Consider the following 26,299-nt stretch of genomic DNA (forward strand, 5'->3'; position numbering starts at 1 on the left):
TTTCTCAAATCTAATAAAGATCTACCGTTAAAATTACTCAATAGAAAGAACGACAAATAATTATAATTCATACGCAACTTTATTTGACAGATTATACCTATCTAATGTATTTCTTCAACATAATAAACATATGAAACATAACTTTCAAACAATTTCCCTTTGGTACATTTCTATCATGCACAACTTTTGCATAATTGTTTTATATACACTAAACATGTTTAACAATACACTCATGTAATACCGTTTGATCTACAGAAGAAATAAAATAATCCTTCTGTGATTACGGTAGTAAATTGATAAAAAACACACCTAATTAAAAGCTTAAAGTAAAGGAATGATAAGACTACATAGAATGTTTGATATTGATAAATACTGTACTTGAAAAACATGCACATTGATTTTAAATATTATAGTGGGCCAATCCCAGTACCGTCGAGAACCCTATGATTATGTGAATAAATAATGCATCACATTGATGGCCTGGCACATTCTTATCAAAGATCTATCAATTAACTTTTCTAATTGTAAAAATTCAACCAAAACAATATTGTTTACACAAAATGATGCGTGTGACGACTATACATATAAATTACAAACATGGACATAGTCAATGATAATCAGTGCATACAAATAAGAGAACAGATAAAGCAGGTACCATTTGAATGAATGTTTTTGAATCTTTGCCATGGGATTCATTATGTAGACGTAACACCTTTCCTCGCCACAAGAAGATTTAGAACAGGATGCTTCTTTATGTAGTCGACGGCTTTTTTATGGGTGACCATTGTGAAATCATATCCATTGCACTGAAACAAAATGAAATTATATTATCACCTGCGTTTGTACAGTATCCAACCTTCACGAAGTATGTTATACAGAATTAATAAAATAGCTTCATAACTTTGATATATTTTATTTTTCGAAATAAGAGCAAGAAAGTGAAAACAGAGCATGTTCAACTATTGAAGCAACAATTTCTGAAAGAATCTTGAAAAGAATCTATTGAGAGAAAATTTTCAAACTTTGTACAGAAGTTCAACTAGGGTCTAGAAATTTTTTCTTGAGAAATTCAAAATTACGCCAAAGATACGCCTAATATAAGCAGTTTTACAGCGTTTTCCAAGCGTTCCCCAGTGTTTTTAGAGGGTTCCTTTTTTCAAGTTTTTCATTAAGTTTTTAATGCATTTTTAGTCTACATTTCTCAAGCAATTCATACCTGAGAGTGTTGGATATGGATCTTTGTTAAGTTCTCCATATCATTTCTGTTTCAAATTTCAACGAACTATTCTATTAGACTGAAATACAATAATATTCTCATAATATCATAACCAAATCTCTACTTCAGAAATAACTAAATATTTATTAATTCTGATAAAAATAAAGATTTTTGCAACCCTGTACAAATTAATTTAAAAAAAACTGGTAATTGAAATTGCCTATAGTTGCCTATAAGATTTAGTGACTATTTTGATGAGTTTGGTTTACAAAATTGTTATTTTGTGATTAAGGAGATAATCGATTATTGAAGAATGAGTGAATTAGGCCAGAATTTTTAGTAGTATTGTCTGAAGTAATATTGCTTGTCTTAACAGATAAAAATATAGTAATAAGCTAAGTCTAAGCTGAGTCTTTAAGACACTTTGAGTAATGTGGATAGTTATTATAATAGCATTCAATTAAAGATTGAAAGTTGACTCCATTCTAAAATAAGAATAGTTATCGTGATCCGATAGGGAATTAAATGAAAAGATTGATAGCTATCAGAGTGATCTAAGCCTCGGTGAGTTGTAATACAGAGTGTCCACTAAAACAGGCTCAGAAAATTCCCGTACATTTCCCGTATATTCCACGTTTTTCCCGGTTTTTCTCGCTGGTTAAAAAAAGATTAATATGTAAAAATATAGGTTGGGGGGGGGGGGTTCATGGGGGTTACTCAGAAGGGGGGTCAATTTGGAAAAATATAATATTCTTAGATAACATTTCAAAAGTGCACAAGTAAGTTTATACATTGGTGTTTGCAATATATATTGTAGTTCTGATTTTTCAATATATTGTTTGGATACATTGGAGAAGTCTAGAACCAATTTTTCATGCGAAATTTCCAATATCTTCCAATTGCCACAATTTGAATGTAAATTCAAAATCCCTCTGGGCGTAATTTTGTGCTTTTCAACCTGAGACCAGAGAGCGCATAAAATTACGCCCAAAGGGATTTTGAATTGTACATTTGAATTGTGGCAGTTGGAAGATATTCTTGATTGAAAACTAAAATTCATAAAAATTGATTATTTTGTTAAAATTTTAGTTTTATTTTAAAGTTTTTGTAACTCAGAACACATCAGATATAAAGATCAAGTGATTTAATTTTATTCAGAATTTTATAATATGAAAAAAGGCGAGAGCAATTTTAACTGTCCGACGACTGGATTTGGATGATATAAGCTGAAAACTAGAAAATGAACCGAAAATACGAGGTGTTTGGTCATTCTGTATCTAGCACAAGGAAATTTTGCATGCGAAAATTGTTTCTGGACTTCTCTTATGTATCCAAACAATATATTGAAAAATCAGAACTACAATCATTATTGAAAGCACACCCCCTTTTTCATGTCTATATTGACTGGACTAATATTAAACCGTACATTTTAGATTCTAAAAAAACACTTGTGTGATTTGATTTACTATCAATAATTTCAACATCGATAATATCTTCACCAGATACGGAACTATACCTCAAATGGATATAAAGGTATTTCCACACATGCCGAACCGAACCTCGAACAGCGTAGCGAATCGTACAATCCGCCGTGCAGCGAACATTAGTCATATATTTCATAATGTTAACACTCAGCTGTTAAACAACTGCCGCGCAGTTCTCAGAACCGCTCGTCGTCCCACTAGCCGCTCTTTTAACCGTTCTCCACGCCGTTCGCCGAACTTTTCAGCCAATCAGAGCGCCGTGCAGCTTGCGGTCCAATTTTGGTTATCCATCAGAAAACATGTGAATACTTTCGCGAACATTAATACAGTACAGGTCTCTTCTCATAATCTATATTTTGAACTATTCATTGTCATGAATAATAAATGTATAGGAATCGATAAATAATGTTTAATGCAAATAGAATACAGTGAAGCACAGTGGATCAGATCTTCACATTGAGACAGGCAATGAAAAAGTGCATAGAGCATGAGTCTTCACTGAGTATATAAATCTTCATTTGAGCATTTGACAGTTTATACAGGAGAAAGCTACTTGAAGCACTGGACAAGAATAACTTAACTTCAAAATTAATCAGACTAGTGGCAGCTACCCTAAATGAGACCTACTCCAGAGTTAAGGATAGGCAAGACTGTTTGGAGGCGTTTCCCTGTAAAGTATGGAGTAAGGCAAGGAGATTAGCTGTCTGCATTATTGTTCAATTTGGCTCTCCATGAAGCAGTCGAAGGTATCACCCATAGAAGTACCATAGTAAATAGACTATGGCAAGTTTCTGGATATGCGGATGATCTGGTCATAGTAGCGAGAACAGTACCAGCCTTGAGAGAAGTCTTCACATCCCTAGCAAGCACTAGCAAACCAATGGGATTGGAGATAAACAAGGCCAAGACAAAATACCTGAGAATGTCACCAGCAGTAGGTAGGAGAGATGCTAGAAACATGAAGATTGGACCCTACACATTTCAACAGGTAGACGAGTTTGTCTATCTGGGAACACTTGTGACAAGTAGTGGGAATGTCTCAGCAGAGATTAACAACAGAATCATGGCGGGAAACAGAGCATACTATGCCAGTATCAATAATTATTTAAATCTCGAATGCTGTCAAGAGCTACAAAATTACATTCATACAAAGCATTGGTGAAGCCTGTGGTGTGTTACGGATCGGAAATATGGGTGCTTACTGCTGGAGATATGCAAAGACTGAGTTTTTGAAAGAAAGGTGGTGAGAAGAATCTTGGCCCCTGTTTTTGAGAATGGTCTCTGGAGAGGAAGAAAAAATTTTGAAATAGAGGAATTCTTAGACAAAGAAGACATAGTGCGGTCGATAAAAGCTGGCAGAATAAGATGGATGGGGCCTATGTTGAGAATGGGAGATGGAAGAGTGGTGAAATGTATATGGGAGGAGAAAAATATAACAGAAGAAGAAAAGGTCGACCAAGAAATAGGTGGACGGATGATGTGGAACGCGATCTAAGGACGCTTGTAGTTCGTAACTGGAGGAGGCAGGCCGAGGATCTAGACAGATGGAGAGGCTATTTGAGGGAGGCCAAGGGTTGTAAAGACCTGTAGAGCTGAGGAGTAAAAAGTAAGCAAATAGAATATTTTCTGAAAAATTAATGATTGGATCAATTTCAATATTAAAATATTGTTGACCAAGAACTCAGTATCATGTCAATTATTTCCTTTTAAAATTATAATCATTTTCTTATTTTTAAACTAATAATTAATTTCACCAACTAACCATAAGTTGACTGGAATAGATTCTGTAATTTCCATATCCTATTTATTTTAATAAATACTACAGCATATACTAACTCACAAAAAGTGACACCTTTATAATATTTTCCACTTGCCATCGATATTTGTTGGTAAGAGCATTGATCATTGTTATTTCACGAAAAAGTGGGTAGAGTTGAATAATTTCCCCCAAAAAGTGTCTGGTTTGGTCTATGTTTTGGCAATCCAGAAAACTTACTTAGGTGGATAGGACCTTTTTAGGCAAACCAATCTATATTATAATAAAGTGAAGAACTGGCTTATATTAGTACGGGATAGGAAAATTATGTTTGGCGCATCATCACGTCTGAACTACTGGTCTGATCAACTTGAAATTTTGCATATAGATTCTTAATTAACCGAGGATGGTTTTTAATTAAATTAATTTTAATTTGGCCTGTTTTAAATTCTTCAAATTTTCATTAGGCCTACGTCAAGTTTTAAAATAGACCCTAGCAGAGCACGGGTTACCTGCAAGTCAATAATAAAGTTTTGATCAAGGAATAAGGGAGTGTTATTTCCATCGATTTGCAACATTCAGAATACTACTGAACTGTACTCTGCACGACACTTCACAGCGTTATCGGCCGACTGTACAGTGCGTGAGTTAGTCTATCAGTGACTTGACTTAATGACTTAAATGAGGAAGAGGCTGAACAAATTATAATTGAATAAAAATATCATAGAGATTTACAATTGATTGATGCAAATATAAACACATCAAATAATGTGTTTTTGCATTGCGGGTACATAATTAAAAACTAAAAAAATAAGCAGATGAGAACAATTTATCCAATATGTTGCTTATTTGAAATGACCCTGATCAAAACCGAATAAGCAATGTGGATAATATTAATTTTCCGTGATAGGTTATTATAAATACTCTAAATACTTTTGTTACCGAATATATTATAATATCCTAGAGCCTGTTTGATTGAATTCTCCAATTGGTTTTAATTTATTCAGTACCTATCAATTCCAAATTGTTGATCAAATTATTGATTGACAAGAAAGTATGATAAGAGAATCCAAATTAAATAATATTCTAATCATGTTTAGAAAAAATCAGTGATTACATTATTAAGTCTTGAAATTATTTTAGATATCATTGACACTACGAAAACTGCTGATTTGAAGACGAAATTAGTAAAATAAATCAACAGTACAGATATTTCATTATTAAAATTGAAAAAGATTCACCACTTGACAGCATTCTATTGTTTGAATTCGCTGAGCGGTTCGCTGCACGGCGCGCTGCGCAGCGAATTGCACGGTTCGAAGTTCGTTTCGGCATGAGTGGAAATACCTTAATAATGAATATCGGAAGAAACCTCATCGTTACGACAGAACCTATCGATACACGGCTCCGATAAAACGCCATATCGATACACTTTATTTATTAAACGCCACATCGATACACCAACCTGCATCATCCATCACTAATACACCACTCATCCACTGGCTAAATTTCAACTCTGTCCTTAATTAATATACAATTAGCTAGTTGACGAAAGTGTCAAAAAATTCCCGTATCTCGACAAAATTCCCGTACAATTCCCGTACATTTCACGCCCAAATGAAAATCACGTACAATTCCCGGATTTCCCGGTTTTCCCGCCGCGTGGACACCCTGTAATAGTTATTGTGATGATGCGGTAATAAGCAGGAAAAACAATGGAAGCAGAAGAAATAAACTTTTGATACGCTAAGGTTTTTCCTGAAATAAGTTGACTAAAATTGACTGACTCATGTTATTTCATCATAGAATTTCCAACAAATATTTCATTTCAAGGTTGAGATAACTCTAACAATGAATAATTATTATCGAATGCTCAGGAAGTCTAGAATGGCTGAGCTCAATCAACTAATGACGTTGTTTATCACATCCAAACCATTTCTATATAAAAATTATTTATTGTAAAACTTTATGGTCTCATGAATTCTGTAGGAGAAGTATCCATTATTGAAGCATTCTATTTAAAAAATATCAAAAACACTTACCTGTAAAATTTTATCGTGCATTCTCAATCCCGATTTTGATGCTGGACTCCCGTCGTGAACTTCTGTTACGTATATCCCCTGCATCGGATAATAAAAAAAGAAATTAGAAATAGAAAGGTATACTGCTGAAGATGCAAAATATTAAATGTATAAGAAAGTCCAATATAATTAATGTTGTAAAACTTTTATAGATCGATTAAGTATGAAATTTCACTTTTAAGAGCTTCCATGTTGGACGTGTTTCAAGGTTTTGGGCCCCATCTTCAGTGTTCAGAGACTATCTTGACATCGATGTATAGCAGGAGTATCAATGCCTTAAAGCGCGTCACCTCAAAATGTAACTAATGAACTGTAAAAGTGGATTCGATTGAATTACAGTAGGGACAATAAAATAATAATGACTGATATTCAAAAATAAAGTGAGACTCCGGACTGGGAACTCGCTCAAAATGTCACTGAAATTTGATATTCGAGCAGCTATTCTATTGAAAGCATTGAAAAGTCAAGATAAATAGTTTGAGTAACTAATAATTGCATGCAATCAATAATACAGCTGACAGCTGATTTTTCATAAAAAATTATCAATTTTTTCTTAAGCACTTTGAATGTTATAGTTTTATATCCAAAAAGAACGAAGGAGTAAGTCGATTTCGTTGGCTAAAGAACCCGATCTGTATAATGATTGAAAAAATAGGTTTTGAAAATTTGAAGTTGCTGGATGATAGCATTCGAAAGTTATCGTCGAACATACAAACCCACAAGTGGACGACGACAACAACTATAGTCTATATTTTGAAATAAGTTGATACTTGGCCCTCCATCCGAAGATGGAGTATAATATTGTATGTTGGATATCATCCCCGATATTTCAATAGTACTGGAAAAGTTTCATGGTTGAAGGATTTTTTTATGAAATCAAAAACATCGCAAAAATATTATTTCTTTTGAATATCACTTTCCTCAGAATTATGGGGTGTCGTAATAAGTACGAATTTTATACATAACAATAACGGAGAGGATATCTCCTCTCTATCGGTGTATGTAACATTTTGTATGTACCAGTCACCGTACAGAAAAATCGCTCTCGTATTTTTTTTTAGATTATAAAATTTTGATTAAATAAAATTATTTGGGCTCTCTATCTGCAATGAGTACTGAGTTACAATTTTTCAAAAAAGGGTAAAATTTCAAGAAAAAAAACAATTTTGATTAATTTCACTTTTCAATCAACAATATCTTCTGATTGTCACATTTCGAATGTATAATTCAAAATCCCTCTGGGCGTAATTTTGTGCTCTACAACCTGAGACCGGGTAGAGCGCTCCTCTATCTCTTGTAGATTTCTAGGTGCACCTACTAACTATGCTCCTTGCATTTTGAAAAAGACCTTCAACCACCATCACTAACTTCATTGTCCTCACATTGAGATTTCTCACAATAATATAAGATCATAAAATCATTTTCCATGAGGATCACCCTTTAGATGCACTTAATTTAGTGTAGAGACACGTATAAGGAGACCTTAAGGATCAAAATTTCAACAGTCATAGCTTTTGGTACAATGATGGATCTCCTTGTACTACAGCTTATTCTTTTTGGCTCCTCAAAGCGGTTCAAAATCATGTATCATAAGTAAAATTCTTAAGAGAAATGTAAATTTTATTGTTGAATGTACTTCAACCCATAAATTATTTCCATACACAAAATAATGGCCAATTTATCTTGTGAAATTCAGAATCTAGTCAAGGATGTGGAGAATTCTCCTCTCCTCACTCCAATGAACACACAATAATTTATTGTCAATTGTCAACACACAATTTCCCAACACTGTAATTTCTTCGAATGGAGGACTAATTCTCAACTCGTTTTATACAAACTATAGAGCCTGATGTCAAAATTAGGAACTAGCCACGCTCGTTCAGCAATCGATTCATTAATTAAAATACAATTTTTGTGTTTTGGCAACTACAATATTACTATTTTCTAATATTTTTCTTTCAACTCCAGGATGATATTCTTCTTTCAACTCCAGGATGATATTCTTCTTGATTCCTGCGTTTTTTGGACAACAGGCGGCCAATGTAAGTAAGTAAGAGGCAGGTTGTTGTTGAACAAAGGCTGAAATCATGAAGCAGCTCTCTGAGAAGACATAAAGAACTCGAGACAGCAGTTGGAAAAAGATGTCTGTGGGGAGAACTTGCAATATTGTTTCTTATTACAAGACTGATGGCTGGTTATCCTCTCCAATATGATGATTGGAGGAAACTTAATTAGATGACTCCAGATGTGGGAGCATTATGAAGGACTAGCAGGAACCCGTGCTACGCAAGGGTCTATTTTTAAAATTGACAAACTGAAAACTTGACGTAATGAGATTTTGAAGACTTGAAAATAGGCATATAACTATCCTTGGTTAATTAAGAATTTATATGCAAAATTTCAAGTTGATCAGTCCAGTAGTTCAGACGTGATGATGCGTCAAACCTAATTTTCCTATCAGTTTACACCCATCAAATTTCATTTTGAGTATCTTGGTTCACCAGTTTCCGGTAAATAAAATGCTATTTTAAACAGACTTTGTTAATTAAAAGATAAACTATGACTTCTTTTTCTTCATAAAGAGCAACCATATTACATACAGAATAGTCTCTTCTGCTGTTGTAATTTAAATTTTCCAATTTTAAACCATTTTTTTACAATTTTGATCTAGGCAACCACATATTATATTGTCTAATCAGTATATTGATGACATGGTATATTGATATATTGATAAAAAAACATTCTGGGAAACATAAACATAAACAAAACCATACATAGCCTTGATGAGTGAAGAACGTTAATTTTAGAATTTTTATCAATATATTTAAAATGCAAAGATTAAATGTTGTACCAAGTCAGACAAAATATCATCAATAATCAAATCCAAAAGTTTTATAAGGAATAGAATAAGTAGCCTGTATCTTTTAAAATACCTGATGCGTCCGTTCTGGACTAGTACCTACCTTACTACTCACATCTCAACTCGTATTTTTTATTCACAAAATATTAACAAAAAATATGTAAGTTACTAGCCGTCAGGCTCGCTTCGCTCGCCATATCCGTCATTTCCTATCAACACTCAAGTTAATAGGTTATATCTTGAGTTCTTCATGTTTTCTCACTAAAAAAATGCACTTTCACTTCCTGAGTTTCTATTATATAAATTTTAAAATCAAGAAAACTATTTTCAAAAACAAAATCTTAAAAAGCAAAAACTATAAAAATTTTGATGATAATATTGAACTGAAAATTTCACATTACAATCACATTACAAGCAGACTAGTGTAACATTGTGTCGTGTTGCTTCTATTACAAGTCAAAGAGAGGATTCAAATTCAAATTCTTTATTTTCTGCATAAACCAATAACAAGAAATGTCTGTATACCGCAGTCGTCATAAGTACAAATATATACATATTATACTAATTTGGATCGATCAATTTTTGCGAATGACAAGGAGATACTCACTGTTAAATATTGGAGATAGGCAATCTAATTCTCGTTTGGGCACAGAAAGTAAATAAGAACTCATTTTCACTGTATATCCCAAAATAATGCAATAGATTATGAGGTGAATAAACTTAATTAAAATGATGAAAGTGATGCTATTTGCTATAAATAATTTCACAGCGTCATTCAATGGATTTAAGCGAATTTGGAAATAAAGTGAGAATATGTAAGTTACGTGAAAAATTGGAGGGAACGAAGCTGTGAAATATAAAATAGTAGAGCGGCGGAGGTAGGATAAAAGATAGAATGGATCGTGAGCATCTACATGCATGCATTATTTGAACACTCTCTGCTATTTTCTCTGAGATACACTCTATTATCGCCGCTCCACTTTTGACACTTGGTGAATAACTCCAGCGAGTTATTTAGCTCACCACCATTATACAATGATGAAATGGCAATTATTAGTAAGTCAATGATTGATGGTTTATGATCATTCTTTCCTTTCCGTGAATAAAAGTAGCCTACTTACATTATCTGTATACCCTTGTGGACTCTTTTTATAATCCTGATCAATGCCGCCACCGATTTTGAATCCACACTTGAGTACTTCTCGTCCTTCTGGATCAACTCCTGGTTCTTTTTTTAATGTTATCGGTATCTGTGAATGAAAACCAACAATTAATTGAAAAACGAAACTGACTACCATAGTTATAGTATTATGACTAAAGCTAAGTTCACTCTATGTCCACACTATCGCCAAGTCGCTGGTAAGCTTGACCACGTTGGTGAAATCGGAGAGATGGCAAGCGGAGGCCAGTGAAGGCGAACGTTGGCAAAGCAGCCATCCACATTTTCGAAATTTCGTCATTTGTAGGCATCGAGCGAGAGTGAGATGAGATGCGGGATAACAAAATTATTGATAAACATATTTGTTAAAAGCTTGAAACAGTACGGACAAACAATATTCGCTCATAGAACAATAACTGGCAAAATCATGTTCAAACTTTCTAGAAGAGTATTTTTGTAGAGAAAGTTTTACACCAACGTGGTTTTGCTCCGTACCAGCCTCGATTGGAATAAATAAGTCGTTTTCCATTACATTAGATGAGTCAATTCACAGTACCGTGGCATGACGCTTTGCAACGACACAACACCGACTTCCGTAACATGTTATCCGACAATCATGCGATAGTCTGGAATCGTGCAATAGTCTGTCGTTGAAGAATAGTAGTGTGTGAAAACGCCCAGCGGCATGGCTTTTTAGTCCAGGCAATGAAGACATAATAGGGGAAAAAATTCATGTATAAGCCAAAATTGGTACAGTTGTAGGGGAAGGCTTCTTAAACAACATACTAAAAGTACTGACCGATGGGGGAGGGGGGTCTAAAGGTGCATTTTCTCGGTTTCTTGTAAATAACTCAAAAACTATGGCCTATAGGAAAAAGGTTGTCAATAGTAAAATTAAACTACGTAAAATTCTCTACAAAAATGGTCCTATGCATTTTTTTTGATAGAATTAATAATAGTGGAGATATAAAGTGGAAAAAATAGGGAAAAATATTCATTGTACAAAATTGCCATAGTTTATGGTTACAAATTATTCTACTTATACTACTACAAATAATAATAATACTATGTGGAGTTTTTAATACCGGTTGGTGCGAGTAATCCTAGTAAAGGTATGGAGGGCTTCAAGTCAATATCGTATGGCTGTGTAATGGGGGGAGCAGACGGCTGGAACGTAGTGGCGTGCTAAACCCCCACCCCCACCACCACCACCGCCGCGCAGTCACGCCAGTACCTCTCGCCTCTCACCAGTCAGGCGGGAAAAATGAAATAAAAAACTAAATATAACATAAAATAAATAAAAAACAATACGGCGAAAACTGTATGGTTGTGTTTGATGGTTACACTGATGTCAACAGCACAAAACGAGCAGAGCAGAAGCGAAGAAGGCTCACAAAAACAACGGTTGACTTGAACTTTCATGAAAATACGACCATCACAGTCCAACAGGAGCATTTCCTAGCTAATGAAAAGAACAAAACAAGACTGATCGACATGTGAATTGAGAAAATGATGGAAACAAGTATTGAAACAAATGTTGCCACCGGAGATGCTGATACCACCATTATGAGGTGTGGGTTGAATAAAGCTGTTCTACATACAACTTTGATAGTTGGGGAGGATTTTGACAGTACTCCTCATTGGATTGGCACCACCATCTCTACAAACATATTCTTCATGAAACCAGGACGTCAAAAAACAGAGACGAAACTGTTTTCAGTAAAAAAACTCCAACAGCTTTCATTCGCCGAGACGATCCTCCTTCGCAGCTTCTCCGGATGTGATACAACCTCGACGATACATGCAAAGAGCTAAGTGGGAATGGTCAAGATCTTCAAAGCGAAACCTGACCTCACTCAAGACATCTCTGCTGTCTTCACAGATCCCTCAACATCACCAGAGACTATTGAATAGGCTGGCGAGAAGCTGTTTTTGGCTGCATACCATGCTCCTGCACAGCAACAAAATTTGAACAAACTTCGCTACTCGGCTTTTTTGAAAGCATCAGTAGAGCCTAAATCAGTAAACCCCCTAATGGGGGTGGGGGGTTAGCACGCCACCACGTTCCGCCGTCTGCTCCCCCCATTACACAGCCACATGATCTTGACTTTAAGCCCTCCATACCTTCACTAGGATTACTCGCACAAACCGGTATTAAAAACTCCACATAGTATTATTATTATTTGTAGTAGTATAAGTAGTTTATTTGCAACCATAAACTATAGCAATTTTGACTTTTGTACAATATGTTTCCCTATTTTCTCCACTTTATATCTCCACTATTATTAATCCTATCAAAAAATGCATAGGACCATTTTTGTAGAGAATTTTACGTAGTTTAATTTTCTAATCCTTTAGGATTACTCGCACAAACCGGTATTAAAAACTCCACATAGTAGTATTATTATTTGTAGTAGTATAAGTAGAATAATTTGCAACCATAAACTATAAGCTATAAACTATAACCATAAACTAACCTGAACAAGAAGAAGAATTCGAAGATTGACTGGGAAATTTTGTCAATAGAAAAACTTTTGAAGACTTGAAGAGGCAAGGATTGTTGTAGAGTTCGTCCTATCAATAAACCACCAATCTCATTTCTCTATTACGATGGTGATTGTTATTTTACATTTTCAACTCCACTACTTTCACAACAATAACAGTGTACATATGATTTTGTATCTTAAAATATTACTGCCTAGATTTTATACTTTCGATTGAAATATATTTTCTCTTTAGATCCTATTTGATGTATTCTATTCTCTTTGATTGGCATTATCAGTGTGAAAATCGTACGCTATTGTGCTATTGTACTGTATATCAAGTTCCACAATAAAAGTATAGCAATTTTGTACAATGAATATTTTTCCCTATTTTCTCCACTTTATATCTCCACTATTATTAATCCTATCAAAAAATGCATAGGACCATTTTTGTAGAGAATTTTACGTAGTTGTTTAATTTTACTAATGACCACCTTTTTCATAGGCCATAGTTTTTGAGTTATTTGCAAAAAAAACGAAAAAAATGAACCTTTAGACCCCCATCCCCCCCCTTAGCTCCACCCCACCGGTCAGTACTTTTAGTATGTTGTTTAAGAAGCCTTCCCCTACAACTGTACCAATTTTGGCTTATACATGAATTTTCCCCTATTTGTCATTTTTTTGTCTTCGTTGCCTGGACTATTTGTCTATTGTCCACAGCGATTTTTGCAATAGGCTACGTGTTAAAAAAGCTTAAGCTAGCGCATTTCATATTTTATCAAACTTTTCGCCATTGTATTGGTTGAAACGTTGCAATTGATATTAAGATGTGTCCCACGATGTGAAATGGATAGCTACATGATTTGCGCAAAGAAGAAAAATGACACAGCCACGTTTCTGTTAAATGGTCTTGAAATAAAACATGTGGAATTTTTTCATTTAACCTTCCGACAGTCGCGCTGTTGTAAATCAAATCAAATTCTTTATTTATACATTGTTGTACAAAAAAATAATTGTATCATATAGTGTATCGTCAAAAATAAAATCAAAACATAAGACATATATGCTATACAGTAGGCCACTACATCAATCATGTTTAGTATGAGTAATTTCTTATATTATTGTAAAATTCCATTATCAAAAAACTCGTCAACACTATAAAATGCCCCTTTTACCAAAAATGAAAAGACATCTTTTTTGAAATATCTGCGATTTCTACACTTGATTGCAGATGGCAGGTGATTAAAGAGCTTTACTCCCATGTAAGTAGGCTTCTTCTCAAAATGCCTTAACCTATGTGAGACAACACACAAATTACCCTTGCCTCTATTATTGTGTTGGTGAACCTGTGAGTTTGTTGAAAACTTTTCTTTATTATCATATGTTAGCAAGAGTAATTGATAAATATAGATGCAAGGCACAGTCAGAATACCCTGAGTTACGAAAGCTCCTCTACAAGATTGACAAAATCAAGTCCAGCAAGGCATCTAACAGCTTTTTTCTGTATGGGAAAATTTTTTATCTCAAATTCAAATTGAGTTTATTCACAGAAATCATTACAAATACAGTACACATGTATAAATAATATAAATACTTGTGAATTTTCCCCACATAGACAAGTCTGTGTGTGGGGAAAGAGTTCTAATGAAAAACAACTTGGTACTAAAAAGAAAATTATAAATATTTACAATATAACTTGAAAAATAAAAGTTGATTAAATTTAGTGGAGAAAGGATATATGTTTTGAATTGAAGTAGTACAATATAACTGTTATGGTATATAGCTTTAACATGGCACACAAGATAAAATTTAGAACTTGAACAATGATAAATTATGAGCAATATATTGATGATATATATATATATATATATATATATATATATATATATATATATATATATATATATAGATATATATATATATATGATAATGAATACAAGAAAAATATATACATAGTATCAAAATCGGTAAGAGGAGTATATGAGCTGATCAGCTACATCCCTGCCGGTTTCAAATAACCACATATTTAAAAATCGTTTGTATAGGCCTATGTTAAGGCTAAGGGGTTCTATTTGCTTTATGTAAGCGGGTATATTTCTATAAAGAATATGGCATATGTAATGACTATTAAATCTATTGCAATTGCTAACTAATCTGGGTTGTAGAATTCCAAATATATTTATATTTCGTGTTTGATAGGGATGGATGAGAGGATTAAATATTGCATTTTTATTACTTCGGATGAAAATTAAAAGTGATTTTATGTATAGCTGTCGTACATCAAGGACCAGAAATTCTTGATAGGCCAGTTCTGTCGGATAGCGACTATCCTGGTTCTTGCAAGTCTACTGCTCGCTGTGCAATTCCGACAGCTCTCAAAGTGAACGAGGACGCTCCACCCCAGGCCAGGATTCCATAATTTATAATTGATTGAACATAGGCGAAGTATGTCCTTCTCAATTGATTGACTGAAAGAACCTCCCTCAACTGTCAAAAGGCATATATTAGTCTACGAATGCGACATTTGAGGTATTCCATATGAGGAGTCCAACAAAGCCTGCAATCTATGAAGACTCCAAGATATTTGTATTTTTCCACCTGTTCAAGCGTCTCACAATTACAGGTAAGTGACAGGTCTAAATTTGCTTTACTGGCGCTACAGTGTCACAAGTACAGCAGTGTCAGTTTTTTGCTGTATAAAACTATTTAATGGGGTGGTGTCAGTGAATGAGTCACCTATTCATTCCAGAACTTTCCCCTATCACTCCACTGAGTTGCAGTATCAACTGAGCAATGGTTCAGTCTTTAGGTGCCATTTAGTCGCGACAGTGCATAAGATGGGGAAAGACTGTATACGGGGACTGTGGACTGTAAACGAACCAATAACACAGAATTGATGGCTTTGCTTGATGCACCTTATTGGGCTATGAAATGGTAATCATCCAAATGTTCATAGGCGTAAAATAATCCAAGAAGATGGAAAAAGTAATTATAGGCCTACAATTAATTAATAATATGTTTTGACAGTAAACAGAGTACATAACACTTGAAAAATTGTATGTTGTAAAAAATACAACAAGCGACTGCTCGTGTGATTAGGGCCCTATCATTTTGGGGCAGAGTTTGTTCGGATAGGACTGAGAGTAAAAGTCCGGCTGTTCTGGTAAAAAGGATAGATATTGCTCTTGTTTTATAATACAGTTTTCCTGCCGCAGTTCGGAAAGTTTAAATATAATTGTATTATTAAATGAGACAGAATCTGAACCCGATTCACTAGTCCAGTTATTTTGATTTTTAAAATAATAATTTAACGTCGCGTTATCAGTGATTGCCATGCAGAAAACCATCTTCGAAAAGGTAGGTGTTTTCTTTTGTTGAGTTTTCCTTTAGGCTATTTATTTTACCACAAAAATTTATTCATTGCAGCAAAGCGAGTAGCCCTTAATATTGTTTTTTTCTACTCAGTAATTGTGATTGTTTATTCAAAACCGAAATTCCAAAACCAAAGTGAATATAGTATTATCTCGATAACGAATAAATAAATTTTATATTAACTGTTCACCTTTGAATTTATCTTTACATCCTCCCAATCTGTTGGTTATAGATTCAGTCTTTCTTTATCGTAATGACATATATTTTCTTTTCCCCGTCACATATTTGGTAGAGGTCCTTCTCACAAGCTCATATTATATTTGTTGCAGGCGCCTAGCTTACATATTTGATCATGTGAATGAGTAGGGCGCGACTACCGTAAGGTTAAGACCCAGTTTATAGAAAATTTTTAATGAGAATAAAATGATTTTGTAGAACAATGGTAATTATCTAGAACGGACGCATCAGTGTTTTTTCTTTTAATTTTCACTCATTTTCCCCAAACACTGACAACTTAATTTCATCACATAAGTTAATCAAAACTAAAAGTTTCATGAGGAATGAGTATTATTTTTTAAAATACCTAATGCGTTCATTCTGGACTAATACTACAGAATTTAAGTCAAAAACTAATAAATAGAAAATAAATCGAGTATTCATAACCTATAATCCATGTGGTGTAACTTACACTGAGACACTCCATGGCAGTCCCTGCCTGGTGTTGAAATGCCATTTTTGCACACATGATGATTTTTTTGTTGACTTATTATCCCAAGTTGAAAGATTCTTAAAGAAATTTAGATATTTTAAAATGCTGTTGCAGCGTTGTCAATAGGTACCACTGGTCAAAAATCCAACACCGTAACTCGGATATCGTTTAGAATACCTTATACTAAATTAGCGTAATTGTTTGTTTATACAAAATTAAAGTAAGTTTCCAATTTGTAAAAATAAATTAAATGAGATACGTTAATTACTGCAAATAAATAATACTGGATAGTAGTATCTGGTATGAATAATTTTGACTTTGAGGTGTGGTTGCAGACTTGCAGTTCCAAATTGGATGGGATTGGATATGGATAGTTGGAGAGTTAAAATCAAAAACATAAACACTCAAAAAGAGACAGTTTCAATTCCTCTTAATTTCAGTTTGTCCATACATCACAACCATAACCTCTGCTTAATATTGAATAATTCTGTTTCAAATATGGAAGGGTAGGTTGAAGGGTGAGTTTCTTGAATCGCAATGATGTTGTTGGTATTTTTCAAAGGGTTCCAATATTATTTATCCATTTATATAATAGATACAAAAAACAAAAATATCAACCAGACACAGACAGCTGATTTAAGAATAACTGAAATCTATTGTCAGATGCCATGAATGTCATCATTCTGTTGAGGTGGAACCCTTAGACCAGTTATAGAATAGACACGGCTCATTGTATATTCGGGGGCGCGACAGTCGAGATCGACGACATTCGAGGCCTGCGACAGTAGAGGACTGTTTTACAGTCCTCTACGGTCGTAGGCCTCGACTGTCGGGAGTGTACGAAAATTGAAGAGTCCTCTACTGTCGCCTAACGCAGGCGACATTTGAGGCAATCTTTGTGAAGAATTACAGCTTAATCAGTCAAGTATTTCAAGCGTGATGATCTCACATACAAACAGACAGACACCATCTTGTCTTATAGACGGATAGAAGATAGATAAATATTTAGATTTGTCAATTAAGGAGGCATAATGCAGTAGTAATGGATTCCCACTACTTAAAAATATGTTTAGGACCATCCACGGTATTTAGATGATATCTTCTTCTATATACCGTGGGACCATCATCCAAGTACTGGAATGTATATGACTTGACCACCTTTGTTGACGAAACTCAATTGGAGGATGGAAAGATGCTGGTATCTTTATTTTACATGCTGAACTTTCAAAGTTACAAGAATTTAAAGTTATAAAGAATTTAAAAGTTACAAAATTAATAAGCTTCAGAGAATAGAAAAAGGTTATAAAGTATGATGCTCAGAGTAATGAAAAAAATTACCATTTTATATAATCTAGGAAGTTGATTTGAAAAATCAAAAACTTTACATAAACATTCTTTCTTAAAATATTTTTTATAGCCCACAGCCATTTGCACATTGGAAATGGGAAAAGAGGAAGGTAGAGGGTGATGATGAGGTGGAAAGGGAAGTTAGATGAAATAGTGGAGAGGAAAATGGAATTGAATCGAATTATGAAATTAAGGAAAAACTTGGAGAACAGAATGAGAATGTACAAAAAATGAGGAAAGATGTGGAAATGGATGAAAGTCAAGGTATGAATTTAGAAAGAAATTAAAAAGAAATATTGGCTAGTATTGGAAAAAGTGAAATTGATAAGAATAATTATAGAATGAAGAATATGTATGAATTGATGCATACTCAATAAAGAGAAGGAAATTAATGAAAAGCAATTCCAAGTACCCAAACAGCCAAAGAAAGTCAGTCTTACCAAGCAGTGTTGCATGTAATGCTTATGTTTTGTTCACGTTCGTTTCATCTTGTGTGTTCAGTTTATGTTTGTTTTATTTTCCATGTCTTGTTTATGTTTGTAATCCTTTTCATATTCATTTATTTATGGCTTGAGGGCAAGCCAATTTGTCAGAATGGCAGAGTGTAGGATATGAGATTGTAGCTATGTTCATTCTATTTTCACATAATGATGTTATCATCATATAAAAGTAATAATGTGTGATTCATTCAATAAGCTACATCATTAATGAAATAATTAATCAATTTAGTTTTTACGAGGAAAGCTCAATGTATGGATCAAGAAATCGTAAAATGTGAATGTGTGAAATTAATAAAAGTTATTGATTTGTAACAGGATATGGATTTGTAGAATAATATTCAACATCTATAATGTACTGAGAATTTGACATCCAAGTATCAAAAAGATATTCATGAGTTTGAAAATTTCGTTTTTTATGAAGAAGCAGCTAAGGTATATTTTCAGTTGTCATATAAATTAACAGATATCGTTTTTGCCCGTAGCTAGAAATAACCTAAAAACACCATGAATCTGAAATAGACACAATCTGAAAGTTTCCAATACTATGCGTGACGTCACTGTTGGGCGAATTTGGCTTCAGAGGCTAGACTTCCCAACGTGTCTATTCTATAACTGGTCTAAGGTTCTTACTAAAAGCAGTGAACTCTATACTAACTGGAACGGGCTGTCCAATGCTAAGCTACAGCAAAAGTGTGTAAGGCGGAGTGAGTGAGACAGGCCTACCGTGTGGGATTCCCTTCTCTCTCGTACTCATACATTTAAGCAGGTTTTGCAGCTCTTGAGCACGATTTTTCATTTTTAAAGTTGAAAAACGAATTTGAATGAGTATTAGGGCTATCAGTATTAGATCACAACCTTTTCTCTTAAATATTGTGATGTATTTGTCATAAAATGCGTAGAATTGAATAAAAATACGACCGAGAAATGGTGATGTATTGTGTTGCATTAGGATGCAAGGATGGGCATGCTGAAGGAAATGAAATACCATTTCACATGTAAGTCAAACATTTTTAGTCTATTAATTAATTTGAAGAAACCTTTTTGTTTTACATTCATTTCCAATACTTTTTTCTATATTGATCAGTTTATTTGACCAAAAATAAAACAACAAATTTGGTTATATTCCTAGTACCAGTATACGGTGATAGTTTCTATGCTAATTGAAAATTTAGGCCTACTTTATAGCATCTAAAATAAAGAAACATAGTTGAAGAACAAATTAATCCTTATTTAAAAAAGAATTAATACAAATGATTAATAATTCTGTGTTATCATCATGAGATGACATAATTTATGTTAGGTACCTACTTTTATTTTGAAAAATATGATACCGATATTGCAGCTGAATTGTGATTAATTTTTGAAACCTTTCTGTTTCAAATAAATAATTGTTCAATTTACAATATTATAATAATTATTTAGCATATTTTACTGTTTGCTTATCATAAAATACAGTTATTAATATAAATGTTTCTTCATAGATTTCTTTGCATCTTTTTTGAAACTCCCACACATATACAAGATTTTAAATGTTATCAGAATACCTAGTATATTGCTATCATCACATATTCAATAATCCTGTGTTATTGAATAATTATCATGAGTCCACATAATTCATTTTATTCACCTACTTTTATTTTTTAAAATATGAGATTGTTATCAGCTGAATTGTAATTCATTTTTGAAACCTTCTAATTTCAAATTGTTCATTTTACTCTGGTAATTATGTAGCATATTTTACTGTTTGCTTATCATAGTCATATAATATAATAACATGTTTCCTCGTTATTTGCTCCATTTCTGAAACTCCCACTCTTACATGATTTGAAATTACACCAATGCACACCTACATAATTCTACATTCATAGCCTGCTGTAAGTAGGCCTATATCATTAAATTGAGACATTTTCTTAAACAATAAATCATAAATCTTTCCTTTTACAATAAATCATATAATCCAAAAAACAATAGTATATCCCATCAAAATAAACATAAGACTGTGTTTAATAATTTCAATTAAACACAGCCCTCCTTTGGACTGTGTACGAACAAAACTCAGGATTGGAATAATAATGACTATGAGCCTGTTTTTTCATTACCAATCATTTCATGACAGTTTATATTTGTCCTTGTTAAATAAATAAAAATGAATAAATGATACGCTTCTCTGAAATCTGGCCCAAAGTTATTCCCTTGCTTGTGAAAAGTTGACAATACTAAAACTACTGCAGTCACGAATGAAAAAAATCTTTTCTTTATTCATATTCAACCTATTTCATTATTTTTGCTCTCAAAAAGTTAACAATGAACTGCTTAATAAAGGAAAAATAACGCTTCCATGGAATAAAATCAAATCAAAATCAAATCAAATTTATTGCCATAAAAACAAAATACAATTTCGTTAAAATTCCTTAACAAGTGATTATTATGAATAAGAATACATTTTTTCCTTAACAAAACAATATTCGCCATGGCACCACCAGCAAAAGTAAAACTTGCTCGCTGGTGGGAGTCTTTATTCTAACCCTAATAATATAGTTATTGATTTAGTTGATCTAATTTATACAAATGAAACAAACCGGAGTAGAAGAAAAAAAAATGAAAATAAGAAAGGAGAACATGAATGAGAGAAAAATACAAGAGAAGAAGAGATCAAGATGATTATGAACTTGCTAGGCTATTCAATGAAAATGTCAATTCAAATGAAACTCAATTCATGAAAAAAATTCATACAAATCCATTCGTTTAGACCATTCCTTTTATGATGTGTCAGAAATAAAGGCGGTACTAAATTGATGAATTTTGTGCTAATGTGCATAAGCTGTCTACACAACAAACTTAGACTACTATGAAAAATTTTGAATTTCCTTGTACTATTTGGTCTGAGTGAGTAAGTCGGCCTATCAGCCTCTTCAAAGTTATCTTTATAATTATTTATGTATTTTATTAATATTTTCAGATATATTTGTCTTAAGGTCATAACCTGGAAATCCCTGAAGACTTGCTGGGTGGGATAGTCTCTGGGTTTGCGAATTATGGTTTTAATTACAGCCTTTTGTGTTATAAATAGATTATTCAGGTGTGTGTCATAAGTTCCTCCCCATACTGCAATCCCATATCTTAAAATGGACTCAACTAAAGCATAATAGACTGTTTTTATTTGCTCTCTATCCAATATTCTATTGATTTTATAAAACTTATAGTTAATGAATTTTAATTTTTTATTGATAAAATTTATGTGATGATTCCATCTGAAGCTTTCATCAACAATAACACCCAAATATTTTATGGATACTACATTTTCAAAGGTAGGACAGCCGCAATCAGGAAGCATTGTAAGATTATGAACTCCAGCGACTATCTGATCACATTTAGTATGAAGTTTTAATTTTAAAAATGTGGGAGGTTTGCCAACTGCATTTGCTGAAAAAGTTATATATTTAGACTTACTAAGATTCAGACTAAGTGTATGTTGGTCAAGCCAATTCTTTATTAAAAACAATCATGTTCTGAATTCAAAAATGCTTTCTGCCAACTGTCATCTGAAAAAATGACTGCAGTGTCATCAGCAAATGAATATACTTTACCGTTTTTCAATTTGATATTCAACATTTCGTTCACATACAACAAAAAAAGAATGGGCGACAAAACTGTACCTTGAGGTAGGCCATAATTACTTAATTCTTTTTTACTTGACTGTTTCCCAAGAGTTAACATCTGTGATCGGTCACAGAGATAGCTCCTGAATAACTTTAAAGGCAAACCTCTTATTCCATATTTAGCTAGTTTATCCAGAAGACTATCATGTGGCACAGTGTCGAAAGCTTTTGCCAAATCTAAGAAGACTGCCATGACTTTCTTACCATCATTAAGTTTTTCTGTTATGTAATTTGTGAATTGTATTAATGCGTCTTCTGTACTTTTCTTTGCCTGAAATCCGAATTGGAATTTATTGATAATATTATGTACATTTAAATAATCCAATAAACGAACTTTTATCAATTTTTCCAGGATTTTGAGAGATTACTTAATAGACTTATTGGTCTGTAATTACTAGGTACACAGGGATCACCTTGTTTAAATAGTGGTTTAATTATGGCTATTTTAAATTTCCTTGGAAATATTCCTGTGACGAAGCACATATTAAAAATAAATGATATTGGTTTAGAAATAAGATGAGCTATGTTTTTCAGTGTTAAACTACTGATGTTATCTTCTCCAGGACTGGAGTTGCTTTTTAGTTGCTTTATCATATTTTCAACTTCGCAAGAGGTAATTGGTTTCAGGAAAAAAGAGTGCACAGGTGGTCTGTGATTTTCATCAATCTCATAATGTTTTAAACTGGAATTGCATGTTATGAGTTGAGCATTCGTTCTACCTACTGTTGCAAAATAGTTATTTAGACTAGCAGCATCAATTTTAATTTCCCTGTTATTATCTTTATCAATATCTATCGCCTGGTTTATGAGTTTCCAGAGGTTTTTTTTATCACTACCACATTCAGATATTTTATTTTTGTAGTAGTTTGTTTTAGCTGTTTCCAATGCCATGTTTAATGTGTTTCTGTACCTTTTAAACTCTTCCTTTAATGTGAGATTTGATGGATCTTTTTTTATTTTTTTATAAATTATGTCTCTTTTTAAAATTGAATTAATAAGACCAGGTATTATCCATGGTTTCAGAGGTTTCTTTTTACGAGAGATGTGTTTTTCTGTAGATGAGGATTCTATGTAATGAAATAATTTTGACACAAAACTATCAGTAAGTTTGTCGATGTTCAAATCATCAACAAATCGACTATTGTATAACCAAGACCAGTTTTCATTTAAAAGTTGTTCATTTAAGATCTTGTAGTCTATTTTTTTGGTTATAATTTTCTCATTCTCTTTTTTATTAGACTTTATTGAATTATTGTATCTCAAATGAATTGAAACAGAGAAATGATCTGTAATTGTAGTCTTAAGTATATTACCAATATTACGTCGAAATTTATTGTTAACTCTTTTAAAAAATATGTGATCCAAACAACTCTGTCCCCTGGTACTACCATTTATGATCATCTCAAATCCGTTACCATTTAATATACTCAAATAGTCTTGAACAAATTTATTTTCTTTATTAATGTCTATGTTTATATCTCCTGCTATACATACATCTATGCAGTGAGGAATATTTTTCACAAACTCTTCCAAGCTAATTAAGAAATCATTTACGTTACTATTAGGTGATCTATAAATTCCAACTATACGTAACAACGTGTTATCTATTTTTAAATCCAGACCTAAACAATTTGATTCATCTATTTTACAATCAATGACTTGAAATGAGATATCTTCTCTAACATAAATACAAATTCCATCACATTTATTCAAGGAACCAGGTTTATTTATTGCTTTGTAACCATCCATGCTACAGCTAAAAGGCATTTCTTGCGTTATCCAAGTTTCTGATAAGATAAGAACATTAAATTTTGTTTTCATGTTATCAAGTATGTAGCAAAGTTCATTGTGGTTTCTATTCAAGCTTCTGATATTAGATGCAAACAAATTAAAGAAATTGGAAAAAGTAGAATGAGTTTCAATTGAATAATTCAGGTAATCCTCTATCTCATTTGTCTCTCCATTATAATCATCCAGTAACGCATACAAATCCTCTATCCTTGACATAAAAATAACCTGATCAGTAACAATCAGTACGAAAAAGAAAAGAAAAAAAATGAAATTATAATTTAAATTTAAAACGAGAAAAAAATTTTTTTAGTCGCTAATAGATAACAGGAAAAGTTTTTCCTTTTTTCCTTTGCCCTACACTCACCGGCATTACTTATTAAGACCTATTTTCCGTATTCCATGATTTAAGTGGAACTAGCATTAGCCAATACCTAGCTGAACTCATTTATTTAAAATCTTTCAATGATATACGGTACTATAAAATAAATGTGACTCTGTTCATATTTTCTATTAACTCTATGGATTAATAAGAAACAAATAAATTTGAAGTCTTATAAAAATAAGCAGTTGAAGAGTTCATTTACTTTAAAAATGTGTAAGAGGCCTTGAGAAAAAAAACGAAATAGTTATTAATTATTATCGTCCAAGTCAGACTCACACTGTATCACTCTGGTCTCACCGCTCACCTTCATTATCTTGATGCGGCCAGCTCGATCCGCCCACACATACTTGATATCAGGATGACTGCGCTTGTAGGCCTTGCTCTTGGACAGTAGAATTCTTCTTTTTCGAGTGAGGGATAAGTTGATGAAGATTTTATTGTCGGAAGCCATACCCAGGTGCCTTACAGATAGGTCCTTTTTCGTCTTCTTGGCATCCAGAATTCTATGTAAATCGTCTCGATGTGTGAACTTTACCACGATATTTGATTTACCATCCGAGTTTCCTTTCGTTCGATGACACACGTCCATGCGTTCTTCACAAATTGGAACAGATAATGCACTTCCGAGTGAACAGATGATATTTTTTACATTTTCACCCTCAAATTCCGGTATTCCGAAAATCTCCAGTGTATTTCGATGTCCATACTGGTCGACGTCATCCACATGACTCTCCAGGATACACAACGATTTTTTTAGATTCACGTTCTCCGACTTCAACCGCTCCAATTCTTCCCCCTGTTCCTTCACAATATTAGATTGTTTCTTTAACTGATCTGACAAATTACTGATTTCCTGATGACAGAGTTCAATAGATTTACCTAGCTCTAGCTCAACGTTGTTTATAGTGTCCTTTATTTCCTTGGTGTATTTCGCGAGAAGTGATTCGACAATCTGTAATGTAAGAGGAGTTTCATCATTTACCGTACCGGATAAATTTAGGGGCGTATCTTCGGAAGTCGATCGGCTCAAACGATGTTTCTTCAAGCACTCTACACAGGTCCACACCTGATGTAGATTGTAAATTAATCACTCTAGATGAAAACTTATACCGTTTTAAAAAAGAAAGAATTCGGTTTGAAAATAACTTGGAAACAGTTCAAAACTTTCAAAATTTTGAGCCGGCGAGTGCAAGTAACGGAGTTCAGTAGAGCGTTATCATGAAGATAAGAGAGGTAGAAAAACAACTTCACTCTCCGGCTGTCCGAACTAGACTGACATACAATATAATAAGACATACAATATAGAAATAAAATAGAAATTGAAACTATGCAATGCATTTTTCCATAAGAGCCAATGTGTTACAAAATGACGAATCCCACAGCAATGCGGGTTGCCTATCTTTACCAGCTGCCTCACTTTCTTTGTGTTGCTAGTCCATTCCAGTTAGTATAGAGTTCAGTGACTAAAAGTCGATGAAGCCAACATCTACGAACGATCTT

At 33.3% G+C, this 26,299-nt stretch overlaps 1 protein-coding gene across 1 annotated transcript; it reads right to left on the bottom strand.

Moving 5' to 3' along the window:
- Positions 1–60: 60 nt before the first annotated feature.
- LOC111047002 (tax1-binding protein 3 homolog) lies at positions 61–17,553 on the bottom strand. The gene is made up of 4 exons (XM_022332663.2): positions 17,100–17,553; positions 10,519–10,647; positions 6,499–6,576; positions 61–806 (listed from the first exon to the last, which is right to left on the bottom strand). Exons 1-4 carry the CDS (start codon positions 17,154–17,156, stop codon positions 696–698), a joined length of 375 nt encoding a protein of 124 aa, XP_022188355.1. The 5' UTR covers positions 17,157–17,553; the 3' UTR covers positions 61–695.
- Positions 17,554–26,299: the final 8,746 nt, after the last annotated feature.

This window comes from Nilaparvata lugens, chromosome 2, assembly GCF_014356525.2.
Source record: "Nilaparvata lugens isolate BPH chromosome 2, ASM1435652v1, whole genome shotgun sequence".
In the NCBI taxonomy this organism is placed as follows: Eukaryota; Metazoa; Arthropoda; class Insecta; order Hemiptera; family Delphacidae; genus Nilaparvata; species Nilaparvata lugens.